We start from the raw sequence: 19,253 nt of genomic DNA, 5'->3' as shown, positions 1-19,253 counted from the left end.
AACAGGCCAGGATTTAAGCCATAAGGCGCTCCTGGCAAGGACGTTTGATATTAATCTTTATAATATCAAATACAGCATCACAAATAAAATAATTGGCACTCGAGTAAATAAAAACAATTTGCACTAGCAGAGTCAGAATACTCCTTTTAAAGACTAGATAACCAGAAAATAGAAGCAGCAGCTACATCAGCAATATAAATAGCTGGCCTGAGCATATAGCCTGCATGTAAAAAGTCACTTCTTTGAAAAAACTAACTTTCTATCGAAAGGGTCTTTAAAATAAATCTTCCAAAAGAATAGTAGTACATTTAGCCAGTGGAATGGAGTGGAAATGGCCCCATCAACCTTGGGAACTGTTTCACACAAATCAATATTAGCAACAGGTAAAGGATATAACTTTTTAAACCTTGCAGAAAAACCTCAGGGAGATTAATAACAGTCTAAAAACTGAATTTAAACAATTACAAGGCTTATCATTAGAAAGTTTAGGATCTTTAAGCCCTAAAGTAATTAAGAACTGCATTAAAAGAGAACAAATATGTTCAACTTTAAACAAAAGAGAGGAAATATCAGGTTAAACATCAGATAAAGATTCCTCATCACCAGAGGAAATTTTACCATCTGAAGACATAACAGTATCCCTGGTTTAAGGGCACACAGAAATTGTTGAAGGTAAAATCTGAACTGACCTTTTACGCTTGTTTGAAGGCAGCATCTCAGAAACTGCAGCTTTGATAAAAAAATTTCACAGCAGGTAAAACTATGTCAGTATTCTCCAGAAACTAACAAACAGAAGTTGCATAAATACCCAAAGAAACAACGGTTGATCTGACTGCATTAACTTAAACATTGAATTAATTCTATATATGAGCCACATAAATGTACTGAAGAAGGCACTATTTTACAATATTTTAGAATAAACACACCTAATATTGGTAGAAAGGTGTTCAGGGGACTCAGTTTCTTGGGTAGATTTAGGGACAAAATCAGACTGCTCCATTATAGCATATGGCAAAGCAATATTATAACCCCTTAAAAAGCTATTTAAGAATGGAAATCACTTACTCCCTCCTAAGTAGCTTTTAAAATAAATTCACAGGTACTATGTACACTAAGCCAAACTGAAAAACAAAGGAGACATCGGAAAGGAATAACGCACGCAAACAAAACAGCTAAAATTAATTTTAGCATGCCAAAACCTGATGTGTGCATAGCTGAGGACGGATGTTCCCGACACACAAAATAACTATAGAAAGACTAAAAGGGACGTGCACTAACCCAAGCGTTAAACTGACGTGTGCAACCTCAATGCACGTAAACCTAAAAATCAATGTGCGAATTTTAAACTAAGGGCACCAAAAAAGCTGACGTGCGTAAAACAGCAATGGAATAGAGTAAAGGATTCTGTACCAGGGCCATATATATATATATATATATATATATATATATATATATATATATATATATATATATATATATATATATATAAAATCAAGCAGAAAACATAGTGGGAAGCAAATGCTAGCAGCATTCAGTGACTAGTAGGGAAAGTAAAAATCTAAACTAAACCCACAATGATGCCCTATAGGGCTTTTGGTGCAAACCCTTTTTAATAATATAATTGAAAAAATAAAAAAAGAGAAACAAATATTTTGTTTCAAAAAGACAGGGAATTCAGCACTCTTTTTTGTCACTAAGTATAACACAGCTAGTGATTTAGAAAATATATTACAATTTATTGATACAGCAATTCCTTTCAACAAACACACTGCATCTTAGCTAAAGATGGTCATAAATCAAGTACAATAAATAATAGTGTGGATGCTATAGACCAAATGTACAGTTGTACTGAGAAAACAACTACAAGGAACCTGACTGGTCAGGGGACCCAATGCTCCCAATCATGCAAGTTACAGCAGTGAAGTTTAAATACCATAAAGGATTGTTAAGTCAACAGCAGCATATCCTAAACGGTAATATATAGCATGCATTAATGACAGCAGTAACAACCTGATGACACTATATATGTTGCTGTATATTGAAAGAAAACCAGCAAGATAAGTTTGGATAGAGTGATATAGTTATCCATACAACTACACCCTGCTGCACACAGACCCCCGCAGAAAAACATACGGGGTATTGTCTGGGCAGGTGATACGTGGGGATCTAAGTTGTAGGACTAGAGACTCTATGCAAAATAATGCGACTATGTAGCACAGAAAACTGACAGCCTAGGATGTTAAGACACACATATAGCCAGCTGCATAGCATGCAGTAAGTGCCGTAATCAATACAGAGAGTCCAGTGGACATTAGCAGCCAGTTTCTTGTATGAAGCGTGCAGATTAAAGCACTAGGTACAGCACATAACGTTCTCCTTATTTGTATTCGTGAGGCAATGTGTGAATCTCCAGCGTTAGGAATGATACCACGACAGGCATCAAATTGCTGCAGGCTGAAAGCTGTGTATAAAGTGTTGTACTGCATATCAGAAAGTTCAAATGTCACATTGATACTACACCTTCCTTAGGAGAGGTAACAGCTGAGGAAGAAATCCGTAGTCACCGAAAGCCATAGCGACATTCTCCGGACTTAGTACTTTTTGCAAAGTTCAGCTGTGTAAGGACAAACTGCTCCAGATTCAAGCGGAGGTGTAGGAGGTGCACAAGGTCAAGTGTACCAGTCAGTTGATGCCGACGCGCATTTCACCCCCTCGTCTATTTGTAAAGGCGGGGCTTCATCAGGGCAAAATGCGCGTCGGCATCAGCTGACTGGTACATGTGACCCTGTGCACCTCCTACACCTCCGCTTAAATCCGTAGCGGTTTGTCCTTACACAGCTGAACTTTGCAAAAAGTACTAAGTCCGGAGAATGTCGCTATGGCTTTTGGGGACTATGGATTTCTTCCTCAGCCGTTACGTTTCCTATGGAAGGTGTAGTATAAATGTGACATTTGAACTTTCTGATATGCAGCACAACACTTTATACGAACACAGCCTTCAGCAATTTGATGCCTGTCGTGGTAGCATTCCTAACGCTGGAGATTCACACATTGCCTCACAAATACAAATAATGGACTCTCTGCATTCATTAAAGCTCTTACTGCATGCTATGCAGCTGGCTATATGTGTGTCTTAACATCCTAGGCTGTCAGTTTTCTGTGCTACATAGTCGCATTATTTTGCATAGAGTCTCTAGTCCTACAACTTAGATCCCCACGTATCACCTGCCCAGACAATACCCTGTATGTTTTTCTGCGGGGGTCTGTGTGCAGCAGGGTGTAGTTGTATGGATAACTATATCACTCTATCCAAACTTATCTTGCTGGTTTTCTTTCAATATACAGCAACATATATGTTGTCATCAGGTTGTTACTGCTGTCATTAATGCATGCTATATATTACCATTTCGGCTATGCTGCTTTTGACTTAACAATCCTTTATGGTATTTAAACTTCACTGCTGTGACTTGCATGGTTAGGAGCATTGGGTCCCCTGACCGGTCAGGTTCCTTGTAGTTGTTTTCTCAATACAACGGTACGTTTGGTCTATAGCATCCACACTATTATTTATTGTACTTGATTTATGACCATCTTTAGCTAAGATGCAGTGTGTTTGTTGAAAGGAATTGCTGTATCAATAAATTGTAATATATTTTCTAAATCACTAGCTGTGTTATTCTTAGTGACAAAAAATGAGTGCTGAATTCCCTGTCTTTTTGAAACAAAATATTTATTTGTTTCTTTCTCTCTTTATATTTTTTCAATGATATATATATATATATATATATATATATATATATATATATATATATATATTTAAAAAGTGCCAATAACATATCTATAGAGTGTCTAAAATGTTTAATAAATGATACTTACCAATAAACACTCGCTTACCAGCAAATAAGCAGCAGACAGCCAAACTAGTTTTGAAACATATCAGCAAAAGTTTAAGGAATAGGAGTATATTGTATATCAAAAAAGGGAGGCAAAAGACCAGTCCCTGCGACCAAATATGGAAGGTTTATGAAAAATTGAACATTAGGTGAAAAAAAGTATCGCAAACCAAACCCCATTTACATACCTCTGACAAGCACTTTACTTTGAGGGCAAACCAGGCTTCAACATAGACTGAAAACCCCTTTCTCTGAATAATGAAATGCACATCTTCATTCTTCAACCACCTCCAGCAGAGGCAAAAGTAAATACTGAGGTATGTGTGAGGTGTTTTACATGGCTCTTAGGGTTTGGGATGTTTGCCTCCTCCATGTGGTAGAGAAAAGCAATTTTCAGGAGTAATGGATCATGGACTCTAACCATCTGTATAAAAGAAATATGATTTTTGGTGAACAATTTTGTTATGATTTTGGATGCACCTTAACAATTCAAATTTTTGCTGTGTATTTATGTGAGAATTGTTAAATTATTTGTTTTGTATGATTTTTAAGTTACGATTTTCATTGACATCGTCTCTAATCAGATTACTAGCAATCAAGGAATATCCAAGCTTTTGCCCTTTTTACTATGTTGACATTTCATATAAAGATATAATAACAATAGCACAATATGAAGAAGAAAAATCCTATAAATTTTACAGCACTTCCATTTTTTTCAGGAAAAGTATGAGGTGCAAACTGCCTTCACAGAAGTTCTCTCTTTCCCCTATGAAAATTTGACACCATTTTCTTGGGAAAAAAGAATGTAATGCTCTGTTGGTCTAATCTTCAGAAAGCCACTATGCTGTTATGTTAAATATAATATATATATTATTAAACATACTAAAAAATGAAAATCGAATGAGGATATTCACAACATTATCAAAGCTAATTAAAATGAAACACATTTTGCAATATAATTAAGACAGTTTTCTTTATTTGCATCTCCGTAAACTACCCTGAACAGCTATCCTTATGCAAAATGCTCTTAACTATGCAAAAATTAAGCAAATTCATACCAAACGTAAAAGAACAAAATCTTACCAGCATGAAACTTGGAATAAGGATTCAACATATTCTCAGTAACAAGCGGTTTCAGTCTTTTGTGGTTGTTTTTTCTATACTCAGATGATGTCTCACATCTTTTCCTTTTCCTCATGTTAATATCTGGTGTTTTTGAAGCACTTAGGTTATGACTAACATGTAGTCTGCATTTTTTCAAACACATTTTTCTGTCAGATTTCTTTTTAGTAGACCACTGTGTTCTTGTCATAGTTCTCGAAGATTTTCTAAGACGACTGTTCATTTGTACGGCAATCAACTTTCGGTCAAAATTACTTTCCAAATTTGACCTTAAATGACCTTTGTACGATTCAGTAGCAGTACTATTTTCAACAATTCCTGAACTGCACAAAGGTTTGTGCTCTAATTTGGTATCAAAATGACATTTTTTAAGTAATACCTTACAGTGTTTAACATCTTTCTTGTTAATCCATTCATAGGTTTTATTTATTTTTGGAACAGTGTTTAATAACCTGTCAAGTTTTACATAGGGATTAGTAGACACTCCATTATGAAGACACACCACACTTGGCAATTGCACAGCTTTTGGATGAGAAGCACCTTTCATATCATTTTGAATGGATGGGTTGGCGTTTTGACCAGCTGGTGTAAGTTTTTCTTGAACTTTGTCTGCATCATTATTTTCGCTTGACGCTTTAACACATATTTCCTTAGTCTGCTCATTAACACTTTGCAGATTTTTTAGATTCCATTCAGCTTTATGTTTTCTCTTCGCAGCACCTATAGGTCTTTTGAATCCTACATGATGTACAACTTGAGGTGTGTTTTCTAAAGGTTTAACAGCGTTTAATTCAGTCAGGTGAGCGCATTGTTTAAAGTAATTTTTAAAATTCAGACTGGATTGTTTTGTTCTTTTCTCTTTACTTTTGTTTTTATTATACCGACAGCGAGCATTAGCTCTTCTTACTATTGAGAGAGATTTAGTTTCAGTTGTTTGCATAAACCAGCTGGAAATATCATTAAAATGAACCTTTTTATTAAAAAGCATCTGAACTGGAGTCATAGTTATGTTAAATAGTGATGGTTCTGAAACTGCTGAAGGTTGTATCTCACTGTTTTTGTTGAGCCATGTGTTTGCCATCTGCTCATATCTGGTATCCAAATCCTGAAGCAAAGAATCAATTGAAACGGATGTTGACCACCACTTAAGAATTGTATTACATTTTAAAATAGGTTCTGAGGAAATATTCAATATATTTTTAGCCCTGTTTTTTTCATTCATTAAACACAGTGTACGTTTTGAAAATGGTTTGCGTATTTTATTTTTATTTTTGCCTTTATGACCTTTTCTGAGTTTATGGAAACATAGTATTGATTTGTGGCGTAAGGCATTTCTATAAGTAAAGGTAGAATATCCAAATGAATGTAATAAGGGTAAAGATGTCCTCCTGGGTCTAATATTATACCGTGAAATTACACATTTTCGAAATGTATGTTTATCATTATTTAAGGTATTCTGTTTGCAAATATTATATTCTATTTTTTTACATTTGTGTTTACTATTCTCTGGCCCTGCCTGGCTTGAAGGAGATACATAAACAACCTGATTAACTTTGCTTTCCTTATGTTTATTGGTAGAAAAAGATAAATCACAGATTTTTACTTTACATGGTCCCTTCACTTTCAGACCAAATTTAGAACCTCTTGATTTTTTTAAGCTTTTTTGTAAATAAGGTAAGACATAGTTATCCTCAATTGAACTTGGCACTTCATTGTCACACAAAAGTTGCTTTCTAGAAGTGTTTTTGAATTCACCTTTTTTGTTGAAGCCACCTTTCTTAGAATGTAATTTATTTTCTGAAACATGTCTTTTTAAAGTCTTGCTTTCAGAATTATATCCCAATGTCATTCCTAAGTTTATATACCCAGTATTTTGTCTTTCTTGTCTTCTAGAATTGTATGCATTTTTTCCTAACTTTGCCACTGACTTTGATAGTATAGCTCTAGGTCTAAGAATTGGCTTCTGGATTTGATGAAGTAAACTGGTAGGTTTGCTTGGTTTCTTATTAGACTCTATTTGCTCACATTCATTAGATTCATTTTTCGATTTTGAAGAGAGAATTAAGGTACCCAATGTATCCTGACCGTAACCAGGGCATTTCGAGCGTCTTTTACGTTTTTTGTAAGATACAGACTTTTTAAAAGACTGGGAATCATGGTTTTCATTAGGTGACTCACACATAGATCTTAAGCTATATTTTTCTCCATCTGAACTATTGACTTTTGAGACAAACATACGTTTTATTGGACTTGTAAACTGTTGAGGATGTTTCTCATTCAATTTATCTGTTGCTGTAGGGAGTTTTATCCTGCCGGGACTAACTTCGAGATGTGTGTCTTGACACTTATACTTATTTGTTAAAGAATCTAAATTTGTAGAACTCCTTGCACGTAAGGGCTTCGGCAAAAGGTTCTTCTCTGCACAAACTTCTTCTGCATTGTTACAAAATGATCCAGACTGGCTTTGCTTGATTTTGTTATTAGAGAAGACTTTTACAAATTTTGTTTTATCATTTCCTTTGCTGAATGCTTTATTTTCATGATGAATAGATTCTTTCATCTTTTCTACTACAACCTTCAAGTGTGTGTTCTTTGCAACATCTATATTCTTGATCTCTTTAACATTAAAAACTTTAAGCATTCCTGAAACCTTTTTGCAAGTGCATTTACAAAATAAAAGACCACTATTATATGAGGAACAGAAATCATTTGACACATTTATAGCATTTCCTAAACCATTTTTACAATATACTGTAGGGTGAAGATTATCTGCAATATTTTTTTCAGGGAAAATTTGATGTTCAGTATTTTTGAGTTCCTCTTCATGCTTTTGAGTTGCAGAAACAGGTAAATTGTTTGGTAAATTACAGTTATCCTTTGAGCAATTCACATTCTTAGAATGTATTTGTAGGCTATAATGAGGTAGATCTATGGTATCCTGAGCTGAAATCACAGTTTCATTTGTTCCAGAGGATGTGCCCGTATATTTTTGTGTTGCAGGATTGGATGTAAATATATTTTTTGCACCTGCTTTTGAATTCTTTTTTGCAATTACCTCTTTTCTTCCAAACATTGCTATTAAATTATTAATTTTCTTTTTGATTCCCAAAGATTGATGTTTAGATAAAGAGCAGCAAGATAGCTTAAGTTGTGATAAAAACTTTTTTTGATTCCTTCGAAACCGTGTCTGCACCATCGACACTTTTTGCATTTTTTCATTGCGATTCAATAATTTCATAACACGACCATTTTTTTGTTTTGTATCTTTTAGAACCTGGTTTATTATACTTCCATGTTTAAATGAACCATTTTTTCTTTTCTTATAGGCACAAGAATTTTGTGAATTAGTTATGGTTTCTGAATGGTTCACGTTTTGAAGCTTCTCATCAATAGGATTTATTGTCTCTTCACAAATATTAAATGTTTCCTGGTTGTTTTTTTGCTCTTTGGACATTAATTCTGATGAAAAATTGTTCTTTGATTTACAGATCGTTTTTGTATTTTTCTCAGTCAAAATTAATAATGGATTACTGTGGTGAGGTTTAGGAGAACAGATTAATGGTGACTCCTTCAAAGAATTTTGCTCAGACAACAGAAGTGGAAGTAAATGGCCCTGGTTTCTTTTGCTCTTATCAATACCAGGGGATATGGGAGTAAAATCAAAAGTTAAAAAATCAGAAACATTTTTTCCCTTTGATCTTGTGTTTACATGATAGTCACGTTGATCATTGTGTTTAAGGTTTAATTCACTATTTTTGATGGAAGATAGTTTTACAGTTCCCGAAGATAGGTCTGGACATGTTAAACGTAAATCCCTCAGGCAAACATAAAGATAGGGTGCGCTGTAACTTGAATGTGGATAATTTAAATGACAGTGTTCTCTGAGCTTACACTTGGTAGAGGTAAAAAGGTCATCATTTACTCGTTTCCCATGGTTAGGCAGCTTTAAATCCAAATATCTCATTGAATTGTACGGACAAATTTCTGTACACAATTTCTGTTCCTCTGTTAAAAAGTTTAACATGCAAATGAGCTGTTTTTGATGATACAGACAGTGTGAATCCAAGACCCTTTCTAAAGCTGATTTTGCCTTGTGAGCTATAGCAGTTTCATCCATTTCCTGTGACATATTTTGTTTGACCCTGCAACAGAAACAAATAAAATGTATTACATATGACACATTGTTATAAAGTTACATTTAAACATATCTATTGCAAAATTGTAGCTCTTATGATATCCACTGAATTATGTTCTACAGTTATTTACATATATCTTAAATATCCAGAATTTGATTAATTTCCGCATAAATCACCATTTCAACAGAATTTTTTTTAGTTATTACATATAATAGCGATGTGTTCATGTTTGTGCTTCCTTGGCGCATTATGTCGTGATGTATACTATTTGTATGTTGTATTTTTTAAAATATGGTTTAATACTTAAAATATGAATAAAAGTTATTGCAGTAACACTTGGAAATTATACACAAATTACTGGAATGATACAGCTAAAATTTGCAGTATATGTTTACCATTTTTAATATGTGTTCTAGTTTTTTGAAAAGCAGGTATTACTGTGCTGAGAAAGATATTTGAAATGTGTAGGGCATGTCACTATCTATCAAGAGTTGTGGGAGTCTTCCTTAAAAGCCAGTGTGGATCTAGGCAACAGGCTGTGCACAGGCATGCAGTCCCTGTTAATTTAATTATCAGTATACAGAGTTTTGGTGGTTATGTGCACATGCCACTTGTTATTGTCACCAGATGTATTTAGTTAGCTACCAGTAGTGCAATACTGCTCTGAAGCTAAATGCATAGTTAAATGCAAGCAATAATGCAATAATAAAATCATCCAGCATTTTAAAGCATTTTCGTTTTGTACTTTAATTGTCCCTTTAAAAAAAACAAATACTAAATATATTTTCTAAGCATAATATTGAGGTAAACCTCCATCTCCCTCTAACCATGTGGAAATCTATCTTTCATTGCATTCCAGTGTTCAAATGTGTTTGCATATGTTCAGCAATTTTTCTTCAGATACTTGCAACGAAACCTAGCTTCTAATATGGGGGAACCCATAATTAAAGGAAGGTGCATGAAATTAATTTTGTGTTTAATGTTCTGTTAAGTTTCAGTTTTGTCAGTTTTTTAACATATAGTTAACATATGATACCTTCCTGCTCATAGAAAGTATATTCACGGATCAGAATATAACAAAGATAGCACAGCAGCACTTAGAAGTTTTAAAATTGCAGCTCAGTGAACCAGATATTATAATTAATTTCACATTCTATTAAATTTACCTTTTTCATTTTGTGAGAATAATTATTAACTTGGAGTAATCTAAATGTTTTGCAGTATATCTGATTACAGTCAAATTGAAAACATGTACTTTAAGCACATGAAAAACTGTTTTTTTAGTTTGGTGTGATAAATGTTGTCCAATTTCTTAGTGAAGTAACAGTGAAAGAAACTAAAATCTGATATAAGCCATTCTAAAGGAGAGAAAAAACGTAAATTTATGCTTACCTGATAAATTAATTTATTTTACGATATGACAAATCCACGGATTTCATCCTTACTTGTGGGATATTAACCTCCTGCTAACAGGAAGTGGCAAAGAGCACCACAGCAGAGCTGTATATATAGCCCCTCCCTTCCCCTCCACCCTCAGTCATTCGGCCGAAGGTATAGGAAGAGAAAAGGAAAGGCTAAAAGGTGCAGAGGTGACTGAAGTTTACAAAAAATAAATTTGTCTGAAAAAGAAAAGGGTGGGCCGTGGACTCGTCATATCATAAAAGAAATTAATTTATCAGGTAAGCATAAATTTACTTTTACAAAGATATGACGAGTCCACGGATTTCATCCTTACTTGTGGGATACCAATACCAAAGCAAAAGGACACGGATGAAAGGGAGGGACAAGACAGGAACCTAAACAGAAGGCACCACTGCTTGAAGAACCTTTCTCCCAAAAAATAGCCTCAGAAGAAGCAAAAGTATCAAATTTGTAAAAAGTATGAAGGTACGACCAAGTCACAGCCTTACAAATCTGTTCAACAGAAGCATAGTTTTTAAAAGCCCATGTGGAAGCCACAGCCCTAGTAGAATGAGCCGTAATTCTTTCAGGAGGCTGCTGTCCAGCAGTCTCGTATGCCAGACGGATGATACCTCTCAGCCAAAAAGAAAGAGAGGTAGCCGTAGCTTTCTGACCCCTACGCTTTCCAGAATAAACAATGAAGATGATTGACGGAAATCCGTGGTTGCCTGTAAGTAAAACTTCAAGGCACGGACCACGTCCAGATTATGTAACAGACGCTCCTTCTTGGAAGAAGGATTAGGACACAATGAAGGAACAACAATTTCTTGATTAATGTTCTTATTTGAAACAACCTTAGGAAGAAATCCAGGTTTGCTACGTAAAACCACCTTATTAGAATGAAATATAAGATAAGGTGAATCACATTGTAACGCTGAAAGCTCAGAAACTCTTCGAGCAGAAGAAATAGCAACTAAAAACAGAACTTTCCAAGATAACAATTTAATATCTATGGAATGCATGGGTTCAAACGAAACCCCTTGAAGAACTCTAAGAACTAAATTCAAACTCCAGGGAGGAGTAATAGGTCTAAATACAGGCTTAATTCTAGTTAAAGCCTGACAAAAAGACTGAACATCTGGCACATTTGCCAAACATTTGTGAAGCAAAAGTGACAAAGCAGAAATCTGTCCCTTTAAAGAACTTGCTGATAACGCTTTCTCCAATCCTTCTTGGATAAAAGACAGAATCCTAGGAATCTTAGTTTTACTCCATGAGTAACCCTTGCATTCACACCAATAAAGATATTTATGCCATATCTTATGATAGATTTTTCTAGTGACAGGCTTTCGAGCCTGTATCAAAGTATCAATGACCGAATCAGAGAATCCTTGCTTAGATAGAATCAAGCGTTCAATCTCCAAACAGTCAGCTGCAGAGAAATTAGATTTGGATGTTGGAAAGGTCCTTGAATGAGAAGGTCCTGTCTCAAAGGAAGTTTTCACGGTGGCAGAGAGGACATGTCTACTAGATCCGCATACCAAGTCCTGCGTGGCCACACAGGCGCTATCAGAATTACTGAAGCTCTCTCCTGTTTGATTCGAGCAATCATGCGTGGAAGGAGAGGAAATGGTGGAAACACATAAGCTAGGCTGAACTTCCAAGGCATCTATCAGTTCGGCCTGTGGATCCCTTGACCTGGATCCGTATCTTGGGAGCTTGGCATTCTGTCGAGACGCCATTAGATCTAACTCTGGTCTGCCCCATCTGAGAATCAGTGAGGCAAATACCTACGGATGGAGTTCCCACTCCCCCGGATGAAAAGTCTGACGACTTAGAAAATCCGCTTCCCAATTTTCTACTCCTGGGATGTAGATTGCCGACAGATAACAAGAGTGGGTCTCCGCCCATCGGATTATCCTGGATACTTCTATCATCGCTAAGGAACTCCTTGTTCCCCCTTGATGATTGATATATGCCACAGTCGTGATGTTGTCCGACTGGAACCTGATGAATTTGGCCGAAGCCAACTGAGGCCACGCCTGAAGCGCATTGAATATTGCTCTCAATTCCAGAATATTGATTGGAAGTAGAGACTCCACCTGAGTCCAAACACCCTGAGCCTTCAGGGAGTTCCAGACTGCACCCCAGCCCAGAAGGCTGGCATCCGATGTCACTATCACCCACGAGGGTCTGCGGAAACAAGTCCCCTGGGACAGATGATCCGGCGACAACCACCAAAGAAGAGAGTCTCTGGTCTCTTGATCCAGATTTATCTGAGGAGATACATTTGCATAATCCCCATTCCACTGTCCGAACATATACAGCTGCAGCGGTCTGAGATGAAAGCGGGCAAAAGGAATTATATCCATTGCCGCTACCATTAATCCAATGACTTCCATGCACTGAGCCACTGATGGCCGATGAATGGACTGAAGTGCTCGGCAAGTATTCAGAATCTTTGTCTTTCTGACCTGTCAGAAATATTTTCATGTCTACCGAGTCTATAAGAGTCCCCAAGAATGGAACCCTTGTCCGTGGAACTAATGAACTCTTTTCTATATACACTTTCCAACCGTGAGATCTCAGGAAAGACAATACTATTTCCGTGTGAGATTTTGTCAATTGATAATTCGACGCTTGAATCAGAATATCGTCCAGATAAGGCGCTACTGCTATGCCCCGCGGTCTGAGAACCGCTAAAAGAGACCCTAGAACCTTTGTGAAAATTCTGGGTGCCGTGGCAAGACCGAAAGGAAGAGCCACAAACTGATAATGTTTGTCCAGGAAGGCAAACCTTAAGAACCGATGATGATCCTTGTGGATAGGGATATGAAGGTATGCATCCTTCAAGTCCACGGTAGTCATATATTGACCCTCCTGAATCATTGGTAAGATTGTTCGTATAGTCTCCATTTTGAACGATGGGACTCAGAGAAATTTGTTTAGACACTTGAGATCTAAAATGGGTCTGAAAGTTCCTTCTTTTTTGGGAACTACAAAAAGATTTGAGTAAAACCCCTGTCCCTGTTTCAGCTTTGGAACAGGATAAATTACTCCCATGGTATAGAGGTCTTTTACACAGCGTAAGAACGCCTCTCTTTTTATCTGGTCTACAGATAATCGTGAAAGATGAAATGTCCCCCTTGGGAGAAAATCCTTGAATTCTAGTTGATACCCGTGAGTCACTATTTCCAGTGCCCAGGAGTCCTGAACATCTCTTGCCCAAGCCTGAGCAAAGAGAGAAAGTCTGCCCCCTACCAGATCCGGTCCCGGATCAGGGGCCACCCCTTCATGCTGTCTTGGAAACAGCAGCGGGCTTCTTGGATTGTTTACCTTTATTCCAAGTCTGGTTGGGTCTCCAGACTGACTTAGATTGAGCAAAATTCCCTTCCTGCTTTGTGGGGGAAGAAGCAGAGGGTCGTCCTTTATAGTTTCGAAAGGAATGAAAATTATTCTGTTTACCCCTCATTTTAACAGACTTCTCCTGAGGTAGGGTATGACCTTTACCTCCAGTAATGTCAGAAATGATCTCCTTCAATTCAGGCCCAAATAGGGTCTTACCTTTAAAAGGAATAGCCAAAAGCTTCGATTTTGAGGACACATCAGCAGACCAAAATTTGAGCCATAACGCTCTACGCGCAAGAATGGCAAAACCTGCATTTTTTGCTGCTAATTTAGCAATTTGAAAAGCAGCATCAGTAATAAAAGAATTAGCTAGCTTGAGAGACTTTATTCTATCCAGAATATCATCTAATGGAGTCTCAACCTTCAGAGACTCTTCTAGAGCTTCGAACCAAAAAGCTGCTGCAGTAGTTACTGGAACAATGCAAGCCGTAGGTTGTAAAAGAAAACCTTGATGAATAAATAATTTCTTTAAAAGACCCTCTAATTTTTTATCCATAGGGTCTTTGAAAGCACAACTATCCTCAATAGGTATAGTTGTACGCTTAGCCAAAGTAGATATAGCTCCCTCCACCTTAGGGACCGTTTGCCACAAGTCCCGAATGGTGTCTAATATGGGAAACATTTTCTCAAAAGTAGGAGGAGAGAACGGTATGCCTGATCTATCCCATTCCTTTTTAACAATTTCCGAAATTCTCTTAGGAACCGGGAAACATCAGTGTAAGTAGGTACCTCTAAATATTTGTCCATCTTACACAATTTCTCTGGTGGTATTATAATAGGGTCACAATCATCCAGAGTCGCGAAAACCTCCCTAAGTAACAGACGTAGGTGTTCAAGCTTAAATTTAAATGGCATAACGTCCGAATCTGTCTGAGGTAATATATTTCCTGGGTCTGAAAGTTCACCCTCAGACAGCAATTCCCTAACCCCCAACTCAGAACACTGTGAGGGAACATCGGAAATAGCTAATAAAGCATCAGAGGATTCAGTATTTACATTAATACCTGACCTACTGCGTTTACCCTGTAACACTGGTAATTTGGATAATACCTCTGTGAGAGTAGTTGACATAACTGCAGCCATTTCCTGCAGAGTAAAAGCATTAGACGCACTAGAAGTACTTGGCGTTACTTGTGTGGGTGTTAAAGGTTGTGACACTTAGAACAATTTTTTCAAAAAAATGTACTGCGCCTTTAAAAAATAAAAAAGCATACAATTTTTCCAAAACTGCTATAAAAACTAAATAACTAAATCTGATTAGAAACACATCTTTAATGTGCCCAAAAATTATTGCACCTAAGAGCAATAGGCAAAAATAACCTTATCAGGACATTTATAGTGAAAAAATGCAATTTATTCAACAAAATGACCCATGCACCTCGCCACAGCTCTGCTGTGGCGCCTACCTGCCCTAAAAGTACTTGAAAACGACTCTACCACGATCCGGTCATCAGAGCATAAGTTTAGGCCTAACCGGAGCTCATGCCTGTTGCCTACTGAGCCAAAATGTACTGTGCGTCGGAGCACGAGAAAATAGGCCCCACCCATTAAGGGCGATCACAAACTAATCCATAATACTGCATAGAAAGCGGTTAGGACAAAACACCAAGTGGTCCCCCTAAAAAACAACCTCATAATGCTGCAGCCTTTAAAAAACATAATTTATGTAAGAACTTACCTGATAAATTCATTTCTTTCATATTAGCAAGAGTCCATGAGCTAGTGACGTATGGGATATACATTCCTACCAGGAGGGGCAAAGTTTCCCAAACCTCAAAATGCCTATAAATACACCCCTCACCACACCCACAATTCAGTTTAACGAATAGCCAAGCAGTGGGGTGACAAGAAAGGAGCGAAAGCATCAAAATAAGGAATTGGAATAATTGTGCTTTATACAAAAAAATAAAAACCAACCCACAAAAAAGGGTGGGCCTCATGGATTCTTGCTAATATGAAAGAAATGAATTTATCAGGTAAGTTCTTACATAAATTATGTTTTCTTTCATGTAATTAGCAAGAGTCCATGAGCTAGTGACGTATGGGATAATAAATACCCAAGATGTGGAACTTCCACGCAAGAGTCACTAGAGAGGGAGGGATAAAATAAAGACAGCCAATTTGGCTGAAAAATAATAATAATCCACAACCTAAAACAAAAGTTTTAATCTCAATAATGAAAAAAACTGAAATTATAAGCAGAAGAATCAAACTGAAACAGCTGCCTGAAGTACTTTTCTACCAAAAACTGCTTCAGAAGAAGAAAACACATCAAAATGGTAGAATTTAGTAAAAGTATGCAAAGAAGACCAAGTTGCTGCTTTGCAAATCTGATCAACAGAAGCTTCATTCCTAAACGCCCAGGAAGTAGAAACTGACCTAGTAGAATGAGCCGTAATTCTTTGAGGCGGGGATTTACCCGACTCTACATAAGCATGATGTATCAAAGACTTTAACCAAGACGCCAAAGAAATGGCAGAGGCCTTCTGACCTTTTCTGGACCCAGAAAAGATAATAAATAGACTAGAAGTCTTTCTAAAATCTTTAGTAGCTTCAACATAATATTTCAAAGCTCTTACTACATCCAAAGAATGTAAAGATCTCTCCTTTGAATTCTTAGGATTAGGACACAATGAAGGAACAACAATTTCTCTACTAATGTTGTTAGAATTCACAACCTTAGGTAAAAATGTAAATGAAGTCCGCAACACTGCCTTATCCTGATGAAAAATCAGGAAAGGAGATTCACAAGAAAGAGCAGATAACTCAGAAACTCTTCTAGCAGAAGAGATGGCCAAAAGGAACAGAACTTTCCAAGAAAGTAATTTAATGTCCAGAGAATGCATAGGTTCAAACGGAGGAGCTTGTAAAGCCCTCAGAACCAAATTAAGACTCCAAGGAGGAGAGATTGACTTAATGACAGGTTTGATATGAACCAAAGCCTGTACAAAACAATGAATATCAGGAAGAATAGCAATCTTTCTGTGAAAAAGAACAGAAAGAGCAGAGATTTGTCCTTTCAAGGAACTTGCAGACAAACCTTTATCCAAACCATCCTGAAAAAACTGTAAAATTCTAGGAATTCTGAAAGAATGCCAGGAGAATTTATGAGAAGAACACCAAGAAAACATAATTTATGCTTACCTGATAAATTCCTTTCTTCTGTAGTGTGATCAGTCCACGGGTCATCATTACTTCTGGGATATTACTCCTCCCCAACAGGAAGTGCAAGAGGATTCACCCAGCAGAGCTGCATATAGCTCCTCCCCTCTACGTCACTCCCAGTCATTCGACCAAGGACCAACGAGAAAGGAGAAGCCAAGGGTGTAGTGGTGACTGGAGTATAATTTAAAAAATATTTACCTGCCTTAAAAAAACAGGGCGGGCCGTGGACTGATCACACTACAGAAGAAAGGAATTTATCAGGTAAGCATAAATTATGTTTTCTTCTGTTAAGTGTGATCAGTCCACGGGTCATCATTACTTCTGGGATACCAATACCAAAGCAAAAGTACACGGATGACGGGAGGGATAGGCAGGCTCTTTATACAGAAGGAACCACTGCCTGAAGAACCTTTCTCCCAAAAATAGCCTCCGAGGAAGCAAAAGTGTCAAATTTGTAAAATTTGGAAAAAGTATGAAGCGAAGACCAAGTTGCAGCCTTGCAAATCTGTTCAACAGAGGCCTCATTCTTGAAGGCCCAAGTGGAAGCCACAGCTCTAGTAGAATGAGCTGTAATTCTTTCAGGAGGCTGCTGTCCAGCAGTCTCATAAGCTAAACGTATTATGCTACGAAGCCAAAAGGAAAGAGAGGTAGCAGAAGCCTTTTGACCTCTCCTCTGACCAGAGTAAACGACAAACAGAGAAGACGTTTGTCGAAATTCCTTAGTTGCCTGTAAGTAAAATTTTAGGGCACGAACTACGTCCAGATTGTGCAGTAGACGTTCCTTCTTCGAAGAAGGATTTGGACACAAAGAAGGAACAACAATCTCTTGATTGATATTCCTGTTAGTGACTACCTTAGGTAAGAACCCAGGTTTAGTACGCAGAACTACCTTATCCGAATGAAAAATCAAATAAGGAGAATCACAATGTAAGGCTGATAACTCAGAGACTCTTCGAGCCGAGGAAATAGCCATTAAAAATAGAACTTTCCAAGATAACAACTTTATATCAATGGAATGAAGGGGCTCAAACAGAACGCCCTGTAAAACGTTAAGAACAAGGTTTAAGCTCCATGGCGGAGCAACAGTTTTAAACACAGGCTTAATTCTGGCCAAAGCCTGACAAAAAGCCTGAACGTCTGGAACTTCTGACAGACGTTTGTGTAACAGAATGGACAGAGCTGAGATCTGTCCCTTTAATGAACTAGCAGATAAACCCTTTTCTAAACCTTCTTGTAGAAAAGATAATATCCTAGGAATCCTAACCTTACTCCAAGAGTAACCTTTGGATTCACACCAATATAGGTATTTACGCCATATCTTATGGTAAATCCTTCTGGTAACAGGCTTCCTAGCCTGTATTAAGGTATCAATAACTGACTCAGAAAACCCACGTCTTGATAAAATCAAGCGTTCAATTTCCAAGCAGTCAGCTTCAGAGAAGTTAGATTTTGATGTTTGAAAGGACCCTGTATCAGGAGGTCCTGTTTCAGAGGTAGAGACCAAGGTGGACAGGATGACATGTCCACCAGGTCTGCATACCAAGTCCTGGGTGGCCATGCAGGTGCTATTAGAATCACTGATGCTCTCTCCTGTTTGATTCTGGCAATCAATCGAGGAAGCATCGGGAAGGGTGGAAACACGTAAGCCATCCTGAAGTCCCAAGGTGCTGTCAGGGCATCTATCAGGACTGCTCCTGGATCCCTGGATCTGGACCCGTAACGAGGAAGCTTGGCGTTCTGTCGAGACGCCATGAGATCTATCTCTGGTTTGCCCCAACGTCAAAGTATTTGGGCAAAGACCTCCGGATGAAGCTCCCACTCCCCCGGATGAAAAGTCTGACGACTTAAGAAATCCGCCTCCCAGTTCTCCACTCCCGGAATGTGGATTGCTGACAGGTGGCAAGAGTGAGACTCTGCCCAGCGAATTATCTTTGATACTTCCATCATTGCTAGGGAGCTTCTTGTCCCTCCCTGATGGTTGATGTAAGCTACCGTCGTGATGTTGTCCGACTGAAACCTGATGAACCCCCGAGTTGTCAACTGGGGCCAAGCCAGGAGGGCATTGAGAACTGCTCTCAATTCCAGAATGTTTATTGGCAGGAGACTCTCCTCCTGACTCCATTGTCCC

The 19,253-nt window shown here is 37.6% G+C and overlaps 1 protein-coding gene across 1 annotated transcript in view; it reads right to left on the bottom strand.

Annotated features, from left to right (window-relative positions):
* Nucleotides 1-19,253, bottom strand: part of LCORL (ligand dependent nuclear receptor corepressor like) — a 675,371-nt gene that overhangs the window by 58,954 nt on the left and 597,164 nt on the right. The window contains exon 7 of the mRNA XM_053704102.1: nucleotides 4,977-9,157. Coding sequence (XP_053560077.1) covers nucleotides 4,977-9,157 — 4,181 coding nt within the window. The remainder of the gene's footprint in view (nucleotides 1-4,976; nucleotides 9,158-19,253) is intronic.

This window comes from Bombina bombina, chromosome 2 (assembly GCF_027579735.1).
Source record: "Bombina bombina isolate aBomBom1 chromosome 2, aBomBom1.pri, whole genome shotgun sequence".
Lineage (NCBI taxonomy): Eukaryota > Metazoa > Chordata > Amphibia > Anura > Bombinatoridae > Bombina > Bombina bombina.
The sequence above is the reverse complement of the archived record's forward strand: the minus strand, read 5'-3'. Positions and strand labels throughout refer to the sequence as shown.